General features: G+C 41.6%; 1 protein-coding gene across 1 annotated transcript; it reads right to left on the minus strand.

Annotated features, from left to right (window-relative positions):
- Positions 1-1,461: 1,461 nt before the first annotated feature.
- ELK4 (ETS transcription factor ELK4) lies at positions 1,462-24,853 on the minus strand. The gene is made up of 5 exons (XM_066625454.1): positions 24,737-24,853; positions 16,216-16,431; positions 13,071-13,958; positions 11,783-11,899; positions 1,462-9,291 (listed from the first exon to the last, which is right to left on the minus strand). Exons 2-5 carry the CDS (start codon positions 16,420-16,422, stop codon positions 9,193-9,195), a joined length of 1,311 nt encoding a protein of 436 aa, XP_066481551.1. The 5' UTR covers positions 16,423-16,431; positions 24,737-24,853; the 3' UTR covers positions 1,462-9,192.
- Positions 24,854-25,098: the final 245 nt, after the last annotated feature.

Below are 25,098 nucleotides of genomic sequence, written 5' to 3' on the forward strand. Positions count from 1 at the left end.
CCCCAAGGTAAGGGAACAAATGTTACATTGAGGAGGCTTCCATGATTGCCCCCAAGCCACAGGATACAGCACATGCCCTATTGCCATTGCTGCATCAGTGCTGGAAAGTTGAATAGGATTAGTCTATTTAAACATTAAGTTGGTACACCTTGCTGCTGGTATTTTTAGACAATCTGCAAAACCCATGGTAAATAGCAGCTGTCAGGTACACAGATTCTATATATCTCATTTATAAAAGGCTTTGTCTGAAAGATGTGAAGGATGCGCAAGTGTGCCTGTCTTTAAAAAAAAACCAAGATTGTCCTTTTGCCCACTTTATCCATACCCATAGCACAGGTGAGGGTGTTTAGATTAGGCATAAATGAAGTTACCTTGACAGGACAAAGTAGCAAACTGTTGCATTTGACAGTTTGCAGAGAAGACATCTCAATATAGAAAATGATGCTTGCTACCAAGGTTGGCATTTTTCACCTTTGAGGGTACTCTGGGAAAATCACCATTACAAGCGTAGTAAGAAAACAGCAGCATCTGCTGCTATCTAAACATTATGAGTCTTTGGCTCCAAAAGGCAGACTGATAGTAGCGGGTTTTGTCAAAAGAACTGCATACATTGCCTGTATCCCCTTTACATCGTTAATATTGCCATTTTATAGCTGCAGGTAGGAAAGATTTGAATTCAGCCCCCACAGATATATTACATTCAGCACAGCTAATAACTGATAGGCATGGCTCTCTGTTCAGCACGATGCACACAGTTCCCAATCCAGTAGCATAGCCCTGGGTGCTAGACATAGGGGATCAAATGACTGGATAGGCTTGCAAGGCATCCTTTTGGACATGCAGCTCCCCATCTACTTCTGCATCCCTGGAAATCAGTTGTTCTTTCACATTCATTTCTCTAGCTAGCTTCTGTCGCTAGTTCATGTTCTCCCATTCCATACAACAGCTGTTGATACTCTGGACACTAAGGCAAAAAGGCTTCAATAAATAGTTTCACGTTCCTTTGCCAGTTCCTTCCAAAGCAAGGCTCTGAAACTGTATCCCACTACTCCAACATTTTAAACTTAAATTTTAAAATGAGGCTACAGCTGTCGGATGCCGCTTTGAGACACCCACCACAGCCCTTGGCAAATGTACGTTTTGATACATTCAAATCCTCAAGAATGGCACCAATCACAGAAGGTAAGCAAGAGACAAATTTGCATTAATACATAAAGGAGACAGACGGTTTGATAACACTATATATTTGGTGATAACACTGTTGCCCCAATTTCATGAAGTCACAATAGAAGGACAAACTGTATTGCAATGGAAATGTCTCTCACAGCAGATCCTGCTATCACATGGGACAAATGCTAAAGAAAAAAGGAGGCAAGCATTCAAGCAAAGGAAAAGCATTCAAGCCAACATTTTGTTAAAAAATATTTATTTTAAAAAATACAGTTTTGCAAGTTTTGCACCTGCTTATTAACATGATTTGCTACAATGTTTAAAGCCAACTTGCATTACTATACAAAGCAAATCCCTCTGTCAGTTCTTAAAGAAAATATTTAACACTCCCCAAAGCATTTTTTTTTTGTTAAAAAGAGTGCCCTAATTTGTTTTTTCTTTTGCACAAATACCTAAAGCAATAGAAAAACTCACCTGATTTTTCAGGAAAGACCTTCATTATGTTCAGATGTGCAAACAGCCAAAATACTTTAGAAGCAAACTGCAACATAAAGTGTCATTACTGTGTAGCTGTAGATCCCCTTAGAATTTAAGACTAACTTTGTCCAGTTCTTGGTCAAATCTGAAATATATTTCCAAATAAAATTAAATGGTTAAAAAAAAACAGGTTTCCACTCCATCCCCTTCTTTCTATCCAGCATCTTAACATTATGAAGGTCTCTCTAATATCTTACTCAGAGGTGCTTACAGTCAGATTTAATAACACTGAAAAGTTACTTAGAACTTTGGCTATTGATGCAATTGCATTACATACCAGCATTTTTTAGACAATGACATTAACGTACTGGATATAAAATGGTACAGATATTAGATTAAAAAGGGGGGAAATGAAACTCCCAGGAAGTTCCTTTTCCCCAGCTAACTTCACATGACTATTGTAGCAATACGCTAAATATTTGCCAAACAAAAAAATCCTGATTAGACAGCCAAACTCTCAAATGGAGCACAATTGAGTGTGTGTGTATATATATATATGGAGGCACATGAACTGCATGCATCCTCCCTTGGGAGAGAAGTAGGCCTTTCACTACTGCTTGTGGACTTCCCAGAGGCAGCTGGTGGGCTATAGTGAGACACAGAATGCTCGACTAGATGGGCCTTTGGCCTGATCCAGCAGGGTTTTTCTTATGTCCTTGATGCAACAACATACTTCCCACAGATACCAAAGCTGCACAGATGATACCAAATAGACCCAAGGTCCTACCTATGCAGTAGCAGAAGCACTGATCCAGATACAGGGGATGGGTTAAGAGAAGCTAGACCTGCCCTTATTTCCTATCCAACAAACTACAACTGCTTGGGAAGAGGGCGGAGGGACTAACAAGTACTCCTTTTCTTTTCCCTCTGCAACCTTGTTGAGATGCTCTTTGTAGTAGACATGGAATCACCAGTTCCTGTGGATATTCTTCCTGACACTAGACAGCCTCGAGGATTACACCGGTTCCAGCTAGACAGTGAAGAATCAAAGTTTGCTTTTTTTTTGCTACCGTTATACTAGGTAAAAGCAAAAGACTTTTCTAGGAACTCTGACTGTCTCAAAGCAGAAAGAAGAAGACACTGTGTGTCTATTCACAAAAAACAAAATGGCAATTGAAAAGTCATGAACTATTCTGTTACACCAATCCAAAAGCAGCATTAACTCAGAGCAGAAACACTTTGCAGAAGTATTACCATTTCGTGAACAGTACGGTACGTAAGTATTAATATCACCCTAGGCGGTCAGCACAGCATGCAACACCAGCCCATTTGTGATGCACCTGGAGCTGCCACATCCCCTCCCCTCTGTTCCCCAGGAGGGAATTAACAAATTGTGCCAATACACACACTATCCAAGGAGCTGGTCAGTCTTCAGGCAGAACTTAGAGTATCCTGGAGCAACAGAACTTCAGTGAAGTTGCCTGCTCCTTAACTATACTTAATTCTGACCATTTTCTTTTGTGTATTCTTAAAGATACACAAACTTACTAACTATGAATACAAATACAGAGAATTAAAGCATTAAGGATGCTTTACCTATCACAAGCACTGTGATGTACATAAGGCCATCTGGTAACACTGCAGTAAAAAATACAAAGGATATTTTAAAAGTCCTTTAGAACAAGACTAAAGCCATACAAGGCTTATGAAGTTAAAAAAATCTTCTGTTATGTCATATTTAAAAGTCTGAACAAGACTGAAAGCCAACAACTCTACAGAACAGCTGAAGTCACGATAGCCAAAAACAAACATCTTACAGCTCAAGATCCAACTAGCAGACCTGCATATTGACCTCACCACCCCTTGCCCCATTACACAAATCAGACCGGAGACAGACTTTCTGAAGTCTCCCACATGGGAAGACAGTCCAAAGGTCAATGTTTCCAGTTATTAATATAGTGCTCCTTCTACTACAGAGGTTTCTGGCATAAGTCATGCTGATGGCCACTGGCTGAGATGATTTTGAGAAGTCTTAAGACATCCTCCATGGATTTGTCTAACAGCCATGATAGCTGAAAGGAACCTCTGCATACCAGTTTCTGAGGGCCTTCCCGTTAAAGGGGCCTTTAATTTAAAAAAAAACAAAACACCCAGGCAGTAGGGGAGGTGAAAGTGAAAGTGGCGCGATTGCGCTCTACTTCCGGTTTTGCAGAAGTGCAGCACGATCGCTCTACTTTCACTTTTGATGGCCTGAGGAGCCCTGCAGACTCTTGCGCAGGGCTCCCCGCATCCCAGGACAGCTGCTGCAGGGTCTGGTGAGTGCATCCCAGTCCCTGCAACTCCGTTAGCAACATGATCCTGGGGATTGCACCGCTGCCTCCCCCAAGACTTATTGCGGTTCAAACTCAGTTTGAGAGTTTGAAAACTGCTGGCCTACAGAATACTGTCTTGTGCCAATTTTGCAAAACAAAAAAAACTAGATTCGATACACAGGTATAACCTAATTATCCATGGATTTTTTTTCACCCACAGTTTCATCTCAACATGATGAGAAGGGCCCTTTAAAGGGAAAAAAACATTTAACAATAGCCTCATTAATGCAAGAGAGGGCAGCTGGCTGACAATCCATTATCTCTCCAGGCACTTAGAGCAGCTTCACTCCAAGGCAAGCAACCCCTCCCTTCCCCCTGAGCAGGTGAAAGAAAGGTAATCACTTTCCATTCTTTCCCAGCACTGTGCTCTGGGAGAAGGGAAGGTCAATGCCTCCGAGTGAAGCCTTTCTAAGTGCCTGGAGTCAGACAGACTGATGGATTGTCTACCTAATGACTCTGTCTTATGTCACAAAGGTCAGCAAGACTGTTTTTAAATCACTGAGCAAAGGGACATTGATTGTTAAACGGATTTTCTTTAATGTGATTTTTGCCATCTACCCGAGTTCTGGGAACAGAACCCTCACGAACAAAGAGACTCAACCTGTATTCTATAGTACTGGAAAGGAGAGAAAGCATACACACACGCTAGGAGACAGTGACCAGGAGCCAAAGAACATGAAACTAGTTTCATGATCCAAAGAGCACTTTTGATGCGTTGTTCTCAAACAGCAGCCCACTCAGAAGCTAGCATGACAAGCTGTCATTGAGAAGTGAGGGAAATTTCAAAACTAGTTTGTAACTAGGTAGTGGTAACTACTCAAAGTCAAGATTTCCACTGGACTAATGCAAGTCCCTTGTATGAGCTTTCATAGTTCTTTGAATCCAGTCAATTACACCTACACAATTTTATGGAAGATAGGCCCATTTCACTTTAGCCGGATCAACTCAGACCCTCTGGAGAAAGAAAAGCATAAGAAATTGGTTATTTTGATTGGGAAAACCTTTAAAGTAATACTTCTCAGACAATGCAGGTAGAGACATGATCCTTCAACTGCCTAGCTACACTCTAGATCAGGGATTCTTAATCAGGTGTATCCATACCCCTCTTAGGTATACCTCTTAGGGGTATGGAAACCAAATGCTGGTGGGGTATGATGTTCCTAGCTATCCATATGTAAAGTAAAGCCAAGCTACTGACAACTAATAGGACTGATGACGATAATGATTTTTACAGTCTGGCAAAAGCGGTACAGGGACATATTGAGCAATCCACTGAGCTAAGGAATCACTGCTGTAGATGAGCCACTTCATTTACACTGCAGCATATTCCTGGTAGAGAATATGAAAACAAGTTGCTCGCTTTTCAAGCACAGCCAACTTCACAGACAATTACCCACTCCCCCAACTTCAGCAAGAGACAATACTGAGAGCTATTTCTTAAAAAGCCTTTGGTATGTGCTGCTGTTGGACATGGAAGGGGGGATTACAAGACTGAATTTGACCAGAACTAAAACCTTTCTTATGGTTTTAGTTCTGGCCTAACCTTTCTAGCCTGTCTCATGGCTAGATTTCCTTTCATATGAACAGAAAAATAAGATTTAGTTTGCTGAATGTCCCTTAACCCTCTAGCCAAGGTGATCTTTGTATACAACATGAAGGTGTTTTGTGTGGACAGATGAATAGTAAAATGCAATTACTTATTTAATAAACAAGAGAATAATGTAACTCGAGATATATTAGTGATGCAGGATATCCAATAGATTGTCAAAGTTAAATAAACCATTAGACACCAATATTCTCATTCTATTATCAAATCTGATGTTGGAAATAGTTATGAAAAATAGTAAACTGCCTTAAGCAACTCAATAATGCAACTAATTATGCTACCTGCAGAGAACAGGTACAAAATCTAACTTAGCTTGTACAAGTAGCTGAATATTTTTCATGTTACATAACAGTAGATGCTTATAACAGTTCAGTTCAGGTGTTGCAAAAAGGAAGTGAAAGGTCTGTCCACACTGAAATCTAGTATGAAACACAAAAATTAGCTAATATAGCAAGAGAAATCCTGCAGCATTTGAATCCAAAATTCACTAGTACTCTTGCATTGACTCCTTCCTGGTGGTATGACAAAAAGCATTTGGCTAAAGTGGGTCACAAGCTGCAAACATAGGGGAGAGACCTAGCTGAATGGGGTACAGGAGCACAAATTTAAAAAAAAAATAGTTTCTAAAGCATAAAGGAAAGGACAACACCTAGGAAGGTGGCTGGTAGAAGCCTTCTATCCAGATAAATTATGTAAAAGCTTGTGCCTCTAATGAGGTTATTTTTAAGATAACTTTTATCCATTTTCATTGCAGAGGCAATGAAATTTGAGTATGCAATAATACAGACCACAATACTCAGTGCCAAATGTGCTTCCTGGCATCTCTCAGCCCTAAGTCAAAAACATCCAGAGAGTCGGTAGACAGCAGTTTTCAACAGCCTACAGGTCAAGGGCCAAGGAGTGAAGGAACCAAGACCATACAAAATGCAAAGCCTCCATCAAGTGAAGCTACAGAGCTCTGTCAAATCAGCAGATACAGAAGGGTGATGCTGATGCCAAAGTCTACGAAGGCCAGCAAGCTGACAGAAGTGCATTGTTTGAGACTGAAGGTACGAGACCATGAAACTAGAGTAGACAAAAAAAGTTTGACACAAGTTTTGATTCTCTTGTGTATCTAAAAATATATGTGCAGGTGCATGAGACGTACATTACCTGAGCAGAGATAACCTGCCTTTCTTCCATTGGTGAAAGCAGACAGAACAATTTAAACTGCCCTTCTTTTAAGTGCTTAATGAGGAATTGAAAGCAAAATTCTCCTTTTGCAGTCTCGCCTACCCAACACATACAGTCAACCTAGAATGAATGCCATTAAAAAGCACTATTACTTTTGCCCTGAAGACAGCACTGAAGCCATTCTACAAACACAAGAATGCAGGTTGTCTACTATCATTTACTACTTGCAGTTATTTTTCTAAATATCTATATTAATGAAAATCTATGAAATATTGCACATTCAATTTAGGCACAACAGGCACAAACTTTTCAAACAACCACTTGATCCTGTCTAGAAAAGGAGCCCGCCATGGCCTTCAGGCAACTGACTGAGCACATTGTGTCTGCTGCCTCTTTGGATTCTCATCAATGTCTTGTTCTCATCAACATACATTATTTTTCTTCAACAAGACTTTTCAACAGGAATGCTTTTGGAAAGACAGTCCAATTACTGAAACTTTGCACTGATCTCAAGAGACACACATCACAATGCTACCAAAAATGTGGTTCACATATTTCAGCGCAGAAATGTCAGCCAATACCTTTTCTCTCCTTACAGTCAGTCTTAGGGACACACACATACACAGGAAATGCAGAGATCTTATAGAAGTGCCTGAATAACAGCAAACATGGCACCCATTTATCTTAAAAACGTGATGGACACTGAGCCCAGCATTTCAAGCTTTTCCAATCCATTAGTTTTACTCTTGTTCTGGACATGTCAACTTGAACAGATGGTCACTCTTCAGCTTCTCTGCTAAAATCTCCACTAAAGTGAACGTTATAGTTGGTGATAAGAGAAATCCAAAATCAGTTCTTTCTGGACAGGTGGTTAGCACTCCAAATGCAAAACAGAAATCTACCCACCAGTCAAAAGCAAAATGATCAGACCCCTCCTTTATATTTATTTCAGCTCTCCAACAAATAGCTACTTGAGGCTGCTAGTCTTAAAGTGCTTACAGGAATTCCATTGGACTCTTGGCCCTGGCAGCTGCCAATTTAGGATACAAATGCAACATTCATACAGAATTACTGTGGCTCTTAGCACATCCCTACTATGAGAGTACAACTAGATTATATCTGCTCAAGTTACCATCAAACTTCCCATTTCTTCCTGAGCAAAACTTCTACATTATGTGGCCTGTATAATATTAATAACAGTTTGGAGAGATTTTGAACCACCATTATACTGACATCAGTATACTTCTGTTTAAGCACTGCCCTGTTACAAATTAAGTGCATTCTGAAAGAAGCTTTCAGACCATAATCAGCTAAAGCCCATCAACCCTTTTCCAACCATACTCTCCTCACCAGCAGAAAAAGTCTCTACCAACTGCATATTTGTTTTAGAAGCATATTCATTACCAAAACACATCTTACTCCAATTTAAAAGAAGAATGGCTTACCAAAAGGTGTCAGAAGAAAAGAAGCTGCCTCTCTGAGTACCTCAGTTGTTGGGGGAAAATATAAAACATCCATTTTCCAAATGTAAAGCCCACACATGACTTTATCAAGCAGCAAGACAACACAGCACATCAAAGACAGAGTCAACCTTCAGTGCCACAAAACATCCACTGCAAGGATCTTCAAATGTACATTCTTCTCTATTAGGTATCAGGGGAGTTTTAACCTACCAACTCATATCTGACTTAAAAGCATTTCAATATTTCTAGCAGACCAAAGCAATTCATTGCACAACCTATGGATCTCCATACTGTTCCAACTTAAAGAATCACACAGAATACATGGGAGGCAAACAGAACTTTTGCTATAGTATACAGAGCTAGATCTATAGGCCCTAACCCTTAAAAGGCACCACCCTGCCCGAGTCTTTTATATCACCATAAAATATTCCTGTAAATTTTCTCCTTACAAAAAGATTTCCCAACTGCATTCCTGTATCACAAGTACAGAAACAATAGTTTTTCCCTTAAACTTCTCCAAGTATTTCTTGGAATGTCAGATTCCAATGATGATTAATATTTTCATATGAAAAATACGGAGGCTGGGATAAGGAAGGTTACCTTGATTTGTCTTCAATCTCAGTTGTTGCAGATTCCATGAGGGCAAGAACCATTTGGTAAAACAGAAGCCTTCTTAAACCAAAAGAACCAGAACAGAGAAAGTTGATGCAGCAGACTCTCCAATTAAGGCGTTTCCATACAAATTCCCTTATGTCTCAAAGAGAATTTTTGCAAAGGCATTTGAACTGGGAATGGCAAAAAATTGTCAACTCATCATCTCTGAGGAATTACAAACCACTTCTTAACACTTGATCACATCATTCTGATGAAATCTCTTCCTTTTGTTTTCTAAGCTGTCCTCTTCTCAGAAGGCCATACAATGTGGCATACACTATGTCTTCTGTAAGTCCGGGGAGAATGGCCCAGGAGTGGAGGGCCAATCCATTCCTGACATAGTAAACGGTCCATGAGTATTCAGCACCGATGGAAACTACAAGATAGAAACAGATGTTAGGGTCTGAGTTATGTAAAAGGCTACATTTGCAACAGATTTTATCTATAGCTGATGACCGAAGCCTTCAGATCCACAGGAGGAACTGAAAACTTTTCCAAAATCTTTGGGGTTTTCAGTTGAGGCTCATTTGAATGCAGTCAGAAGGAGACCAAGCCGTGAAGGAAACCATCTGGAATGAAGGCGTTCTTGAAAGATAGAACCTGTTGTTGTAAAAATCCCTATGGGATTAAGCAGTAATAAGTAAGCCTGCCTAAGTAAACCACCTTGAATAAAGTCGGAGGAGAAATTCAATGACATAAAAAGCAGTATATAAATACTGATATTATATTATTCTTGCAGGCAGAAGATCAACTTCACACAACCTTTTTTGTGAAGGAAGAGATAGGAAGTTGCCTTTCAACTCTGCATTCATGTCACTTAACGAACCTGCAAAAGTGGTCAGTGACCACAAAACTACCAGTGACCATGTCATGAGAAATGCTCAGGTTTTTCTAACATGGTAACTTAAAATCTTAGCACATCTTCACAGAGCCATTTTTAACTACATGAGAAAGGCCAATCAGATTCAAGTTCTTCCACCCCAAAAATGTTAATGTGGAATTTGTTCTAATTCATCAAAAACTCAACTGAAAAATATCTTTCCCCCAACCCAAAGGAGAAAGGACGTTTGGAAAGTAGTCACTCATTTCTGACAACAGAGACCTTTTATCAAAATAAAAGACAAATGCCAATGCTTCAAGGTTTTCTGTAGACCAGGCTGTCAGTATCCAATTTATAACTCAGTACTATATTCTCATCCCACCCCTAAAAGCAAACAAACCACATGCCATAAACTTAGGTCTTTCACTGCTTATTCCATAAACACACACATTAAAGATACACAATGTCACTTCATTTATCTGAAATGCTTGGGCATCAGTCAAAGCATCTCTGGATAATGCCTCTTCACTTAGTAAAATGATTGATTTTGCACACTTTTATTGACTTGGAACTTCTTGGGGAAGAGAGTGAATTCTGATAACATCTTCAGTAACCAGCTATATCCTTCATCTGCAAGGGGTGTGCAACATCATTAAGTCAGAGTGAATAACTGCTCAACTTACTGGACACAATGGTTTGGCCTATCCCAATGGCAAAACTATTGCGCTTGCTATCCCACTCTACAGATCCACTCTACTAGTTTTTGTATATCATTAAGGAATTCCCATTAAAAGACGATTTATTATTTATTCCAGTTCATTATGCCTGAAGTGTAAAGCCTCCAGAGTTCTGCAAATGAACTGGGGAATCTAACATATCTTGTTTATAAATATGTGCTTAACCTCCGCCACTCCGAAGAACTATTATGCATCACATAAGCATTGCGATGGATTATTCCAATTTACATCAGGACAGTCTCAGAAATTATGGCTGACCATGCAGACACACACATGTACAATCCAGCCATTATGTCTGAGCGCTTCCCACTGCCCCACCAAAAGGATCTGCTTTCTAAATATGCAAGCTTTTAAAAAGTTGGAATTTTGGTGCTACTTTGGATATTTCAGCACAGGGAACTGTCCGAAAGGAAATTCACAAAAGAACTTCGGTTGGTACACACAGGAAATAGCTGACATTTTCATCTACATTATATACAAAAAAATTAACTTTCCTTACTCATCTCTGTTCTCAGGGAAGAAAATTACACTGCTCCGAAGAGCTATACAAAGCATCGGAATCTAATCTCACAACACTCCTTAAAGGTATTGCATTTGACAGAATGAGTCACTATGTTTTGAACCAGGATCGTCAAAAGTATATAAAATTTGTTTCCCAAAATTGTAGTAGGGTGGAGAGAGCTTCTGAATTACTGAAGATCTTCATAAAGTGTCTCGTTTATGGTTCTTTACAAGCAAAAGTAAAACTTTCACCTGAGGAATATTCTAATAGTATTAAGGAAACTTTACACTTTTCCTTAAACTCAAGTATTTATCCGATTGGCAAAAAAGAATCTTAGTTAAAAGAGTCACTTGCTATCCATAAGGATAAAAAAAATCCAAGTGCCCAATTGCCACTGGAACCTAAAACTTTTTTGATGACTAGCATCTGAATTGCTGAAGAACACAAAAAGCTGGCTTCTTCTCCTCCCACCTGTGCACATGGGACCTGCCCACCTTTGTCTTTCTTCCAAGATTCACTTATTCACTGGAGGCAAGTTACTTAATTTCCCTATATTAGAGCCCTGGCACTTCTCAATTAAGCAATTTCTGAAAGAAGGTATGTGAGGGGGTGGGAAGAGTTTCAGGAGAAGAAACTGAACATGCCAGCAAAGACAGGATGCCACACAGACAGCCCTCCTGGCACTAGCTATTTATACCCTTATTGCTAAATGACTCAGTGGCCCACTTTCGGAAGGCATTTCTATTTTCACAAAATCCTGTTCAAGAAGAACTTCAGGAGTTTTCTGCTTTCCTTTTCTGAAACTTACCTGGAAAAGGGTGTTAGCACCTTGCAATCTTGCTGGACTCAGGGGAGCAACTGGGCTGAGTGTGCTCCAGAAGTGAATACTGGAGAGCAAGGGACTTGGGGTCAGCAAAATAGGTGTCTGTAAGACACATAGAAAAATGTCACAAAACCTGCTTTGAAAGTGTTTAATACCTGAAGCAGCCATTAACTTCAATATAATTTGCAAGCATTCAGAACATCAGAGTCAAGGCACTTGCTTCAGCATCTACAGATGGGATTAGACACTCAAAACTGCAAGTCCTTAAGTTTGGAAGGTCATCACTTAGGATTATATAGGTTTTGGTTAGTAGATACAATCTGTAGCTACAAGGAAACTGTAGCTACAGATGAATCCAAAGGGGATGGTAGTCTGAACCTATTCTTGATGTTTGCACCCCACACAAGTAACAGTAACTTCCTAGCCTAGCTGTAGCCCACACAGAAAGATAATTAACCAAGATGTGCCAGGCACTTTTGCTCTACACAATACTAATCTCCAGTACAGGACAAAAACTAACAACAGACTTCTGATAATTATCTACATTTTCCAAAGGAGAAACTGTACCTTTAATTTCAGTGTCAGATCTCCCCCTCTGCTCCCAGGTCAACAATAGTAAACTAGTACACCTGCAGCTGTTAATCACAGGTAGAAAGGTAGAGTTCCCATTTAATCTAGGTTCTAGGATTTGAAAACAAGTTTAAACTGAAGTTACAGACCCTGAGTTAAGTAGGGATTCTGGTTAATTTCAACTATAGTCAAAACTGCTGAAGACAGAACAGCTAACCATGGCTAGGCATGGAGAATAAAGACTCTAGAAGGGAAAGTGAATATGTTCTAACTCCCAATGACTTAACCATGATTAAGCATTAAGGAGGACCATTACATCTGCACTGGCCCTACATGGGAACAAACATAATCCTTGATTTAAGGTCAAGAAAAATTTGACTAGAAAGTTTAGCAGTTCAGAGCATTTCAATGCTTCCTCTCCAAAATGAACCAACAACTCCAGGTATTCCAACTCAATCTTTTGCTTGCATCCACTACAGATTAATAAAATGTACAGAATATACTTTAGTATTGCTAGTAATGTACCCAACTATATGCAACTCACTATGTTGACATCCAGCCTCTTGCCTCTTTTTGCATCTAGCCTTCCAAGGGTTAATACACCTCTTTTCAAGAGGCCATAATGAGCTTTTATCTTTGCATGTGTGCAAAAACAAGCTTCCTGTTCAGGACATTGGTTGAGTGCTATAGAAGACCAGATTACCTGTGAAAAAAGTGCTGGTGTAAGAGAAGCAGTAGGGAGAGAAGGGCTTAGTATTCCCAGTGGACTCGGGTCACTGCCAGTAATGACCAGAGTGGGAGCTATCTCCAGTCCTTTGGGTTTTCTAGTTCGGTTATGACGAAGCTCCTTCTCTAGCACAGATGAACCCTGCTCTTTAAACTCCTGGGCTTGATTCTGAAACTGCTCCAGCTGCTGGCAAGCCACCAACTCGGTGTCTGTTTCTATAACCAGGTCAGGATTAGGAGATAAAGGAGAGCTGGCAGGAATCTGAAGAGTAGGAGAAATGGAGGTAGCAGGTGGTGTAGTAGTGCAGTTGGTGGCCAGGCTTGGCAAGGGTGCTGAAGTTTCAGTGGGAGACACTTTTGGTGTCACTAGAGACTCCAAGGCTTGGACAGTTTCATCTGAACCAGAAGGAAGGGTAGAGGTGCTTGGCAGAGTAGTGGCCAGTTGCGCAGAATACGACAGGGGAGTTACTAAAGGTTTTTTGGAGGACATGGTCACAAATTTTATGACCGAAGGTGTTGGATCCTGAGGGGTTTTCTTTTCTGCCAGTTTCTCAGATGGGTTTTCCATCTTGATTGGTTTAAAGAGTTTTACACAAGAGGAGGAATTCAGAGAGTTCAAAGTAAATGAAGAATATAGGCCTGAGTGGATATAATCGTTGCGGCTGGAGGACTTTGCACAGGACTGAGGCTTCTCCTTCCCACCGTTCTCCACATCTTTTGATGCGCTGGTAGTATCTACAAAGCCAGCCTGCAATTCAGCATCCCCCTCAATCCTGCCAACTGCTAACGGATCCATATTCAAAATCTCCGGATAAGAAACAAACTTGTAAACAAACTTCTGACCATTCACTTTTCTGATGATGTTCTGTGGAAACACCAAAAATGTTTTTTTAAAAGTCATCTGGCACTTCTGCCGTTTTCTTTCTTGCCACAAAATGTGCTTCAAAAAGTCAACCTTGGGCCTCACTTCAATAAGATAATCTTACGTTTTATGAGGGTGACCGGTCTATATGTTTAATACATGCACCCCATTTCTTCAGTTGGGAAACTCAGACTGTCTTATATGAAATTGGAGGGGAAAGGGAGTCCTCCAATTTAGATTGGCATGTTTATGCCAATCAGGTCCATATCCACAGAGCGTTCTTGCAACTGTGGCACTGAGAAAGCATTTATGCAACATTTTCATGTCGTTGAAGGAAAATAAGCAGCTGAAATATTCAGCCAGCATGAACTGCAGCTGTTTTAATGCCTCTAAGCCACATTTTCCTTCTGTTCTTCCTGAAGTATTGAATAGTTTAGTCTAAAACATGTATATTGCAAAGTTGCATAATACAAATGCTTATTGCCCAGGTCTGATTAAGTGTTATCCCATTATAATGTTTGATCAGCATGGCTTTTGGAGCAGACTACATTACCTACAAAACATTTTCTTATACACTCACAAGGACAATTGTAAAAGAAGTCATATCAGACAGTCATAAATTATCCCTATTTTTGTCACTATCTCTTGTTCTTGAACAGGACTGAACAAGTTGTTTCTGGTGTGCTTCCAGTTTAGAAAATAAAAATGGGTGGGGGAATAGTGCCTTTAAAAGTACAAGAAAAGCAGCTCTCCCCTCTGGGCCTCTCATGATTCTAGAACAGGGGTGCCTAAACCTCGGCCCGGGGGCCACTTGCAGCCCTTGGGAGCTCCCAATCAGGCCCTCGGGGAGCCCCCAGTCTCCAGTGAGCCTCTGGCTCTCTGGAGGCTTGCTGGAGCCCGTACTGGCCCAACGCAACTTCTCTCAGCTTGAGGATGACTGTTCGACCTCTCATCTGAGCTGTGGGATGAGGGCTCCCTCCACTACTTGCTATTTAATGTCTGTGATGCAGCTGTGGCAGTGAAGGAAAGGCTGGCCTTGCTTTGTGCAATTCCTTTTATAGGCCTTGAGCTACTGCAAGACCTTCATTCATTCATGTAAGTTCCATCTCTAATAAGTTCATTTATGTAAATTTATTCAAATTTTAAATGTAAATTAATTCTTCCCCCCCCCGGCACCCGACACAGTGTCAGAGAGATGATGTGGCCCTCGTGCCAAAATGTTTGGACACTCCTGTTCTAGAACAATGTGAATATATTTAACACTTGTTAAATATAGTATTTCTCAGGTGTGCAAAGCACACCACATATTTTATCTTGATATAGTCCTTACAACAACCTTGTAAGGTATAAAAATGCTAGAATTCCCACATTGCAGCTTGGGAACTGCAATGGAGTGGCTTGCTCAAGAGTAGCAGTGAACTCATGGCAGAAGAAATATTCAAACCAGGGAAGTTCTGATTTGCAGTTTGGGCACTTTGCCATGCTGCTACACCACTACTCAGCCTGACAAAAAGGGGAGAGAAACGGTAGCAAGCTACTCAATTTCCAACTTCAGCAGAATGTTTTGAGTGAGTGCCAAATACAAAATTTAATTCACTGTCATCCCATGACAGAGAAGGGCCATGGCTTGGCAGTGGAGGGTACACTTTGCATACAGAAGGTACCATGTTTGGTACCATCTCCAGGTAGCATAGAGAAAAAAATTCTGTTTGAAGCGCTCACAAGCCACTGCCAATTTGTGTCAGCAATGCTGACCTAGATGGACCACTGCTTGTATTCAGTATTAGGTAGTTTCCTATCTTCTATACTTTTAATTATTTCGAATTGCTGGGGCTTCAACTTCTGAGAATTCACACTCATTTCCAGAGACCTGAAATCCTCCAAGTATGATACAGACATTTTCTATACTTTATTAAATCAAGCACAGTCTTAAAAACAGCCTGAGGACCTACAAGTCTAAACCAAGGTCAGAGAAATAAAGGTTTTGGGTATCCACATTTACTTATAAAACAAGCACAAGGGGCTGGACAGGTGGCACCTAACAGTTTGAAAGCCCCCATTGTCGAGTTATGAGACAATTGTACTCACTCAAAAAACCCGTAACTAAGGTGGCATACAGGAAACAATTGTTTAGTGTCCCACCATTCAGCAAATTGAGCCATCAAGGCAGGGTGATCACATCCTTGTGCAGCAAGCTCAACAGAAAGAAGCATTCACGCATAAGGGCTACAGGTCTCAAACAAATCAAAATGAGTGTTACCTTCACGTAATAATATCTGAGTGCACGACTGAGTTTGTCGTAGTTCATACTGGGTTTGTTCTTACGGATCCCCCAGAGGCGGGCCACCTCTTCCGCCTGCAGAAGCTTGAACTCTCCGTCATTGGAGGTCCAACTGATGATGTCCTTGTTTCGAGGCTCTTGGAGGAGTTGCAAAAGGAACTGCCACAGGGTGATGGCACTGTCCATAGCAGTGAGCTGAAATTCAGAAGGAAAGAGAGAAGACCATTACAGAAGCCAGGAACACCACAGGTGGGGTGCACATCTCCACTGGTTAGAGATGGGCAGCAGCAACAGGGTGTTTAGGAGGGTCACCTCTGCCAGGAAAGATGGTAGAAAGAACAAGGTAGAAACTAACAAAAGCTTAGAAGCCCACATGTTCTCCACTCTCTGCTTTTTCGCATGCACTATATTTAGTCTCATTTAGCTAAATCAGGTCAGTTGGCAAGAGCCACATTGACTCATTAAATTTATCTGCAAAAAGCCCCCGCGTTGATCCGCTTTTGACTTGCCCGATAGAAATCGTGCCACAGCAGTCACCAAATAAGACTCTTCCCCCTCCATTACAAAAATAACATTCACAAAAACAAAGCTACTGTTAACACTGCCAAAATTACAATTCTTCTCTTGAGAGAAAAGGACATTATGTTACCTCTGGTCCCAAAAAAAAGTTTCCCTATCAAAGGCTACCCTTCAGATTTCATTCAGAGATGAACTATCAATGGTAAATACAGCATGAATTACAAACTGGTTGTGCTGGATTAGAGAATAGGAGTCCAGACTGAGGATCAACTCACATACCAGGTGGCAGCAGCAAACTCAGGTTTGCAACCAGGAGTACACTGGAAAGGATCCATGGCCAATTCCGGCTTTTAGACAACATGTGTGGCAAACAAATATTGATCATATTCACAAGTTACATTTTTAGGTGGCCATTCAAACCATCTTAAGTATATACCTTAAAAAATGTAAAGGGCGAAAAGCAGTAGCCTGGCCATACAGATACTCTCTAGTCCTCCAAGTTCTCCTTGTTTAGGGCAGGATATCTGGCTTAGTGGTAGAACTGCTGCCTATGATACCCAAAGAACATCTGAGAAGACTACTGAAAACATCCAAGCTCTGCTGCTGCTGCTGCTGCTGCTATGAATCATCCCACCTGGTGAGAGGAGCTGAGGATGACTCCAGCCTTTGGTGAAAGTGAAGGAGAACCATCAGATAAAGTGTGGGGGGTGAATGCAGCCAGAAAGATACCAAGCTGTGAAGGATTCCACTGGAATGAAGGCATTCTATGAGGGATTATAACTCGTAATTGTAAAAATCCCTGCATGGGTATTTAGAAAGCCTGCCTACGTAAACCGCCTTGGATTAAAGTCAGAGGAGAACTCTAATGACAAGAAAGGCAGTATATAAATACTAGTATTATTGTTTTGAATTGTAAGGTCCTCATGTTTTATATTAAATCATATCTAAAATAACATGAACATCTATATTCATTTTCCTTGTTCAAAAGTAGTCAGACACATAGGCTTCAGAGTAGACATGGCATAAGTTCTATTTTTGTACCTTTTTCCTCTGATGTCTGACAACTGATTGACACACAACAGTTAACCAGTCAGAGGGCAGCATAACAAAATAAGAACATCCTTCACAGAGAGAATATTCACCTCTTACTACACATGTGTGGTACCTTCTATAGTAGGGGTCAGTCACCAGCATACCTTCTAACAAATCCTGTTCTTTAGTGAGCGCTGCCTGCCACTCTCTCAGACATCCTTGTTACGAACCCAGGGGTGAAGGAAGGATGCAATGACAGGAGAGACTGCCCTTTGTCAGAAGGCAGCTTTGAGGGACAATAACCTCAGCCTACCAGTGTCCATGTGGCCCTCTGGCAAAACTATCTGTAAAGGCATACATACCACCAATTCTAAAGGAGGAAAAGAAAAATTGCAAATTCATGTTTTGAGTAATAAAAGGCTTTGATAGCTTTTTAAAAAAAACTCCACGTTTGCAAGCATCAAGAATGAACCCAGTATAAAGAGACAGCAGGCAGCCTACTCAGAAGATGCTGGGTTATAGCTGGCTCTACACAGATTAGCAAGACAATTTAAACAGGGTTCAGCATTTCTATTTAAGTGGTGCCTGAAGGTATGTACTTTTCTTTTTCAAAAAGGTGGAGTCCGCCACTTCATCCACTTTTAACGCAATCTTGCCAAATGAACTAGTCATCCAAAATTACACCAACATGCACCAGGAGGATTTATGACATCAGCAGAATGCCCATTTGGAGTGTTTTGACAGATCGGCACTGTTAAGGAAACAGGCACAGTGCTGAGATGGGGCTCACAAGGAATTCAGATGTCTACACCGAGTTTTATTTCTATTTTGTTAGGATATGCACCACAGCAAACAATGCAAATCATCTCCTCCTCCAGCTCCAACTGGAGTTCATCGCACCATGTGCAGGACACAATTGGTGTTCTGCAGTCTTCCCTAACAGGACAGCTGCATAGAAGAGCAAAGGTCAAGTTGTAGAAGGGGAAAAAAGGGAAATGCACCTATGTACTTTACTCTCCACCCATCTCTGTTACTTGGGTCACATACGTTTATGTCCCAGCTACAGAGTAGTGGTAAAACTATGATGCGTCAATTGATTACATAGCTACAACATAGGCAAAAAACTAAAAGCAAGCATGTACTTGGAAGCCACCAATAGCCCAGATACTACTATATTCCCAAAGGCTTGCAAGCAAGTTACTATAGGGCATGCAAGTAAAAACAAACACAGCGGCAGGTGAAGTGGGATGGTGCCTCCTGGCCCCACACCTCCTGGAAACCATGTATTTGGCATGCAAGTGTAAGAGGCCATATATATAATTCCTCCACACTATTAGAAACTCCGATCTACTAGGTACTTGCGACCCTCGAGGTCTCCCACAGGGAGCCCACAGTCTCCAATGAGCCTCTGGCCCTCCGGAGACTTGCTGGAGCCCACACTGGCCTGACACAACTGCTCTCATACTGTCTGACCTCTTACATGAACTGTGGGACAAGAGCTCCCTCCACTGCTTGATGTTTCACGTCTGTGATGCAGCAGCAGCAGCAAAGGAAAGGATGGCCTTGCTTTGTGCAAGGCCTTTTATAGGCCTTGAGCTATAGCAAGACCTTCATTCATTCATATATATAAGTTCATCTTTAATATATTCATTTACGTAAATTTATTCAAATTTGAAATGTAAATTAATTCTCCCCCCCCCTCGCCCCTGACACAGTATCAGAGAGATGATGTGGCCCTCTTGCCAAAAAATTTGGACACCCCTGTACTAGGGCTATGAATTGCATGGAGGAGTTGTAAGGGGGGGTTTATACACAAGTATTGAATATGTGGTACTGTGGAGGGGTTCGGGGACAGTAGGTACAATCTCACTCCTCCCTGCAAAGTGCTCAATATCCAAGGGGTGGCGGTGGATTGCACATCCATCTTAATTCCTCAGTTGAATATTGATTCATGCCTAGTGACATCACAGGTGCTTTACATGCACAAGGTCTCCAGTTCAACTTCTGACATCTCTGGTGAAGGTTCCTGGGTAGAAGGACTCAGAAAGATCTTCAACCTAACAGGGTAGGCAACAATCAGCTAGATTACTTATATTGCGACAGAACCTTACGTTCTCACTATATACCATCTATGAACCCAAAATGTCTGACAGCAAGGCATACAGGGCTCCTTGCCCTTGAAGATAATGCTTAAACCAAGCCCAGTCTAGATCTTCTCTTATACTTGCATTTCTGCTGATTTTTAAGAGCCAGGATTTTAAGAGTGTGGAAATTTAGCCTAGATGCTATGAAAATTTCGTCTAGAGTTGACGGCTCTGTCAGCTTTTTTAAACACAGAGGCATCCCAAAAAATCACAGACCACAAGCAAAAACAAGGAAAGTGAAAATGAATTATAATCAGGACTCTCTCAAAGACAGAATAAATTAAATCAATGTAATTATAAATTAAATAAGCAAACTGATCTGGATCTTAGATGCAGTCTTCCTTACAGTTTAAACCACCTGCATTCCAGGAACTGTTACCTAAAATGTTATGTACACACATGGAGGATAACCTGAGGTACCTCTGCAGCTGTCTTTATACTGCAGCTGCTCATAAGGTAGAATGGCAAGTCATTTCTCTTCTGAGAGTTGATTTGCCTATTCAGATTTGCAAGCAGCTGCAGTACCTACTTTAATGACACTTCAGGCAATGTAGATACAGTAGTTTCTCCCCCCACATATACATATATTCTTGGTTGGTGAGCCAGATTTTCTATATACAGAAGACTGAAATTAAAGTTGGGGAATTAACTCCATTTCAGCAATATCTTCGTCCTGTAATGTATACTCATCTATAAACTGTATAGATAAGGGAGTGCCTCAGATCGAGAATACAAAGGCTACTTTAGGTAGGACAATTAGATTTTTGTTTTACACTTTTTTTGAATAGTAGCCATATTGCAGCTGCTTGCAGAACTCCCATCAATTCCAAAAGCATGGAACCCGTTGAACATGTCCCCAGATACTGACAGAAGTATGCTTCATTGTCATGATTCCCATTTGACAAATGAACAAAAGGAGGCAAAACATTTATTTAAAATGGTTAATGTTCCCACTTTGCAGGAACTCAAGGCAAATTGTAATTACACTGTTTATGAGTCACAATATATAATAAAAGCAGACAACATAAAATACAAAGCAATTAATAGCAACCAGTAATAGAACAATAGGCCCAAATGAGAGACACTAACCAAGGCATGAAAGTCTAAGTCTTTAAACTTTCCTCAGAAGACCAGAAAGGTGGCAGTTTTCAGGGAGAGAAAATTCCAAAGGATAGGAGCCACTGCAGAGAAGGCCTTGCCATGGTCACCTTCAACTAAATGTCAAGGGTGGCAGCTCCTGCAATAGGGCACCCAAGATGATCTCAGAGGACCGGCAGAGAGGGTCTTTAAAGTATTCAGGTCCCAATCCATTGAGGGTTTTTAAGGTTATAACCAGCACTTTGAATTCTGCTCAGAAATATACAGGCAGCCAGTGCAGGCTGTTAAGCTCTCATACTGTTCCCCCCCCCCCTTTTCCCAGCAGATGCCTTAACTGTATCTTTTATTTGTTGTGAGCCACTAAGTACCACATACAGAAATGTGGTCTATACATTCAAAATATTTAAGCTTAAGCTTTGGTACATCTCAAATGCCTGCATTCTGGATTAATTTATTTTTTTTTAAGAGAACACACTCTGCCTGTATCACTGAGCAATTGCAAAATAAGAAAATATAAGTTGGGGGTCCCCACAATGAATCATGGGGGCAAGAAACAAATATTACCCCAAAGCACATGCATACTCACACACAAAAATTCTACTGCTGCAAATAATGGATGCAGCAGCCACACCTGAATCCTCCAATATAAAGAGGGAGGAAGGCTCCAACAAACACCCCATTGAGAAATCCCCTAATACCTTAAAGGATCCTGGATGGAACTGGGGTGGGGCACAAAACCCCCAATTGACCTTTCCACATTAGTCTCTGGGAACAAGCCTTCCTCCAGCTAATGGCTACCCAGCAAACTAAGGAGTTTGTGTCTGAACTCTGCCCTCTTGCTGCACAGCCCCTCATTCTTCCCATGTCTTTCCCTCTTTTTATTAAAAACATAATTGTTCTACATACTTGGGGCGCCACTCCTAAATATTCCAAAGCCACTCCCTTCTCTGTGCACAACCCCATTGTGCTGCCACACTGGTTGGCATGGAGCAATCCAGTTCACTAACTGGAAAAATATTCACACTGATCTTAACTGCAGCTTTTCAAATGTTAGCTGCAATTTCATAAGCCCTTCCAGTGAAGAAATCAAAAGGTCACAGGAGAAAGAGTAAGCGCTTGCAGAGTTGATTACAAATAGCTACAGCCGATTTGAAGAGATCAAAGTCCTGAATGTAACTGCAGGATTTCAACGCTTTTTACAGTTACTTTCATTTTCCAAGTTCCGGGCGAACTGTATATGCATGTGCACACATTTCCCCACCCACTTCACACTACAAAATGAAGCCCTACAAATAACTCAGAAACTGACAGGGCACCCCACCACGTTTATTGCTTTAATTTTCAGAGGAGGCCTACAAGAACACACATACTGGGAAGTGTCCCTGTATGTACTACTCAAAACACTGCAACTTTCTGCAAGAGGAACAGCCCCCATAATGAACGTTAGCAGCCAGCAGACACATACCGCTCCACCAGTTTTTGAGCTTTTAAAAATACATATGTTTGTTTATTTTTCCAGTGAGTGTCTACCAGGCACAAAAACATCCTGCTACGTCTCTCTCTCTCTCTCTCCTCCAGCTGCCACCCACTACTGTCATGCCATCTCTATGCTACTGTGGCAGCAAAGAGAACACAATACAAAGTTGGCATAAGACAAGTGAGGAATGGGGGGTAATGCAACAGCACTAAAGAAGTGGGCTACAGCAAATGGGACATAAAGACCATAAAACAGGTGGGGTAGTCCAGGAAAGAAAAATCCCTTTGAACAAGAGCTGAAGTAGATCAGATGCTGCAAGGACAAAGAAAAATCAAATCAGAGTTGATCACAAAAGAAGTGGGTGTGTAAAGGGAATGATGCGAAGACTAAAGAGATTCAGATGGGGGGGGGGGTTCCAAGAGAGGCAGTGATCAATGGATGAAGTTCAGTAAGAGGCTCTACCACTAAAAAAGAAAGGCCACTCTCCCTGCCTCTCAATCAAGAAGTGACAGGAAAGAAGGAGATCTCAGACCATATATTCAGGATCACTTAACTCCAGTTAAACCCTTAGAGAGATTCTGCAATCAGGAAGGTTAAAGAGAGATCAAAGGATGGGTTACCCACTCTTTCAAGTGCATGTTTATTTGTTTAGAAATAAGATAGTTGTCAGTGTTGTAACTAAATCTATATACTACAGTACCAAACCAGGCTTAATCACATGTTTTACAGTATATACACACACCACTCTCACAGAAGTAACTTCATTTTAACAAATGGTTGTTATAATGCTCTGCAGTCCTGTACTGCTCCCAGCAAGATGAATATAGACCTCTTAAGGAGGCTTATACAGTATACCACTTTTCAACAATACAAGTTCACAGTCTACAAAAAGAAATCAACTAATTAAACAGCCCTCTTGACAAAAGGGCTCTCATGAGACCATTATAAAGGAAGAGACTTTTGGGGTCCTTCTCAATGCATTTGGTAATGTCTAACATGACTTAGCTGAATGCAAGTCCTTCAGAAATTTGAGGCCAGTAGTACAGAAGTTGCATCTCCCTAAGAAACCCTGCAGAAACCATTAAAACTCACTGCTAAGTTCATATAGATGCAGCTTCATTCATTCATATATATGTAAACTGACAGACTCAAAGGACAACCATCTCAAGCAAATGTAGGAACATGTGTGAATGTTAGTTGTGAGGAAAGGCTAACAGAGGTCTCCTATATAATGTATATCAAATAAAGATGCAAATTACTTGGACCAAAGAAAAACGATTCCAAAACATGAATCAATCACATTACGCATTCCAACACATATTCTCTCCCTCCCACGTGCCCATTAGAAACGGCAACAGTGGTTCCCTATAGGGTTGCTGTAACATAAACTATCTAACTCAGTGGTTCCCAAACTTTTTCGCTAGGACCTGTTTTTCAAAACACTCTAATGGAACCCACCTAACTTTACAAAAGTTTTTAAAAGTTTCACTTTACCAGCCACTAAAGCCTGTTTTTATCCTTTTTACTCTGGTGGTGATGGGGGGAGGGAACCATCTCCCGAGACATTTGTAGAGCTCCACATTCACTAGATCAGGCCCATTCTGGTGGTGTGTTCCCCTTTCCAGCAGAACTGAGGCACAGCCACCTACCATAAATAAACACACACGTGTGTTTACACGCTCAGTTTCATTCTCCATTTTGCTCAATACATTTTCCTCATGGTCTATCAGCTTGTCAGTTCGTGACCCACCCAAAAAATCAGGTTGTGACTGTGACAGTCACTGGTGGGTCCCAACCCACCGCAGTTTGGGAACCACCAATCCAACGTATTGCAGGGCACTTTTTGTGTGCATCGGTGATGCTACTGAAACGAGCAGGCACAAAAACGATTAATAAACCAAGCTGGCAGTGACAAAAAGCAGGTGGGCAAATGCACAAGCCACTACTTGTAGGGCAGGGGAGGGAGGAGTGCAGAGGCCAGTCTCAAGGGGTGCATCCCAAGGGGAACTGGGGAGCACAAAGCAGTGGGGAGCACAGGGGGAGCAGGGCTTCATACTGGCAAAGCCTCCTCTAGGGAAGCCCTTGAGCAGAGACAGTAGAAATATAAGGCATTCTGAACATGTGCAGAGTGCTTTTCTGCCCCCCTGCACAGCCACCCTGCAGGTCTGCCGAGAGGAGCCTGCCCTGCGGGTGTGGCAAGGGGGGCGAGGGAGGCCGGCCCCGCACTCACCTAGGCGGAGTCCCCCCCGCACCCAGCGGCTCTGGAGCGGCGGCAGGTGCTGAGCTCCCTGCCCAGCCTCGGTCTTTCATGGCCGAGAGCCCCCGCAGAGACACGGGGTCCGGGGCCCCATCCCTGCGCGGGCAGGACGAAGCCGAAACTCACAGACCAGTCAGTCAGCTACTCGCTCACTCCGTAACAGGATAACTTTGTCCCGCTGCAGCCTCCGTACCCCACACTTCCGCCGCCCCGGGAAAAAAGAGTGGAGAAAACACATGGAGAATGAACCAACCATAGCAGAGATATCAGGACGACGGTCCAATGAGAGACTTCGTCCCACCTCTCGCCCGCAGGGCACTCTGGGGATTGGAGTT

This window comes from Tiliqua scincoides, chromosome 4 (assembly GCF_035046505.1).
Source record: "Tiliqua scincoides isolate rTilSci1 chromosome 4, rTilSci1.hap2, whole genome shotgun sequence".
In the NCBI taxonomy this organism is placed as follows: domain Eukaryota; kingdom Metazoa; phylum Chordata; class Lepidosauria; order Squamata; family Scincidae; genus Tiliqua; species Tiliqua scincoides.

What these genes read in the sequence shown, in the direction of transcription:
- ELK4 (XM_066625454.1), bottom strand. Translation starts at nt 16,422, where the DNA reads ATGGACAGTGCCATCACCCTGTGGCAGTTCCTTTTGCAACTCCTCCAA. An exon ending in TCAGATATTATTACGTGAAG is followed by an intron (nt 13,959 to 16,215) that starts GTAACACTCATT and finishes GTGTTTCCACAG; the next exon opens with AACATCATCAGAAAAGTGAA. An exon ending in GTGCTAACACCCTTTTCCAG is followed by an intron (nt 9,292 to 11,782) that starts GTAAGTTTCAGA and finishes TCTATCTTGTAG; the next exon opens with TTTCCATCGGTGCTGAATAC.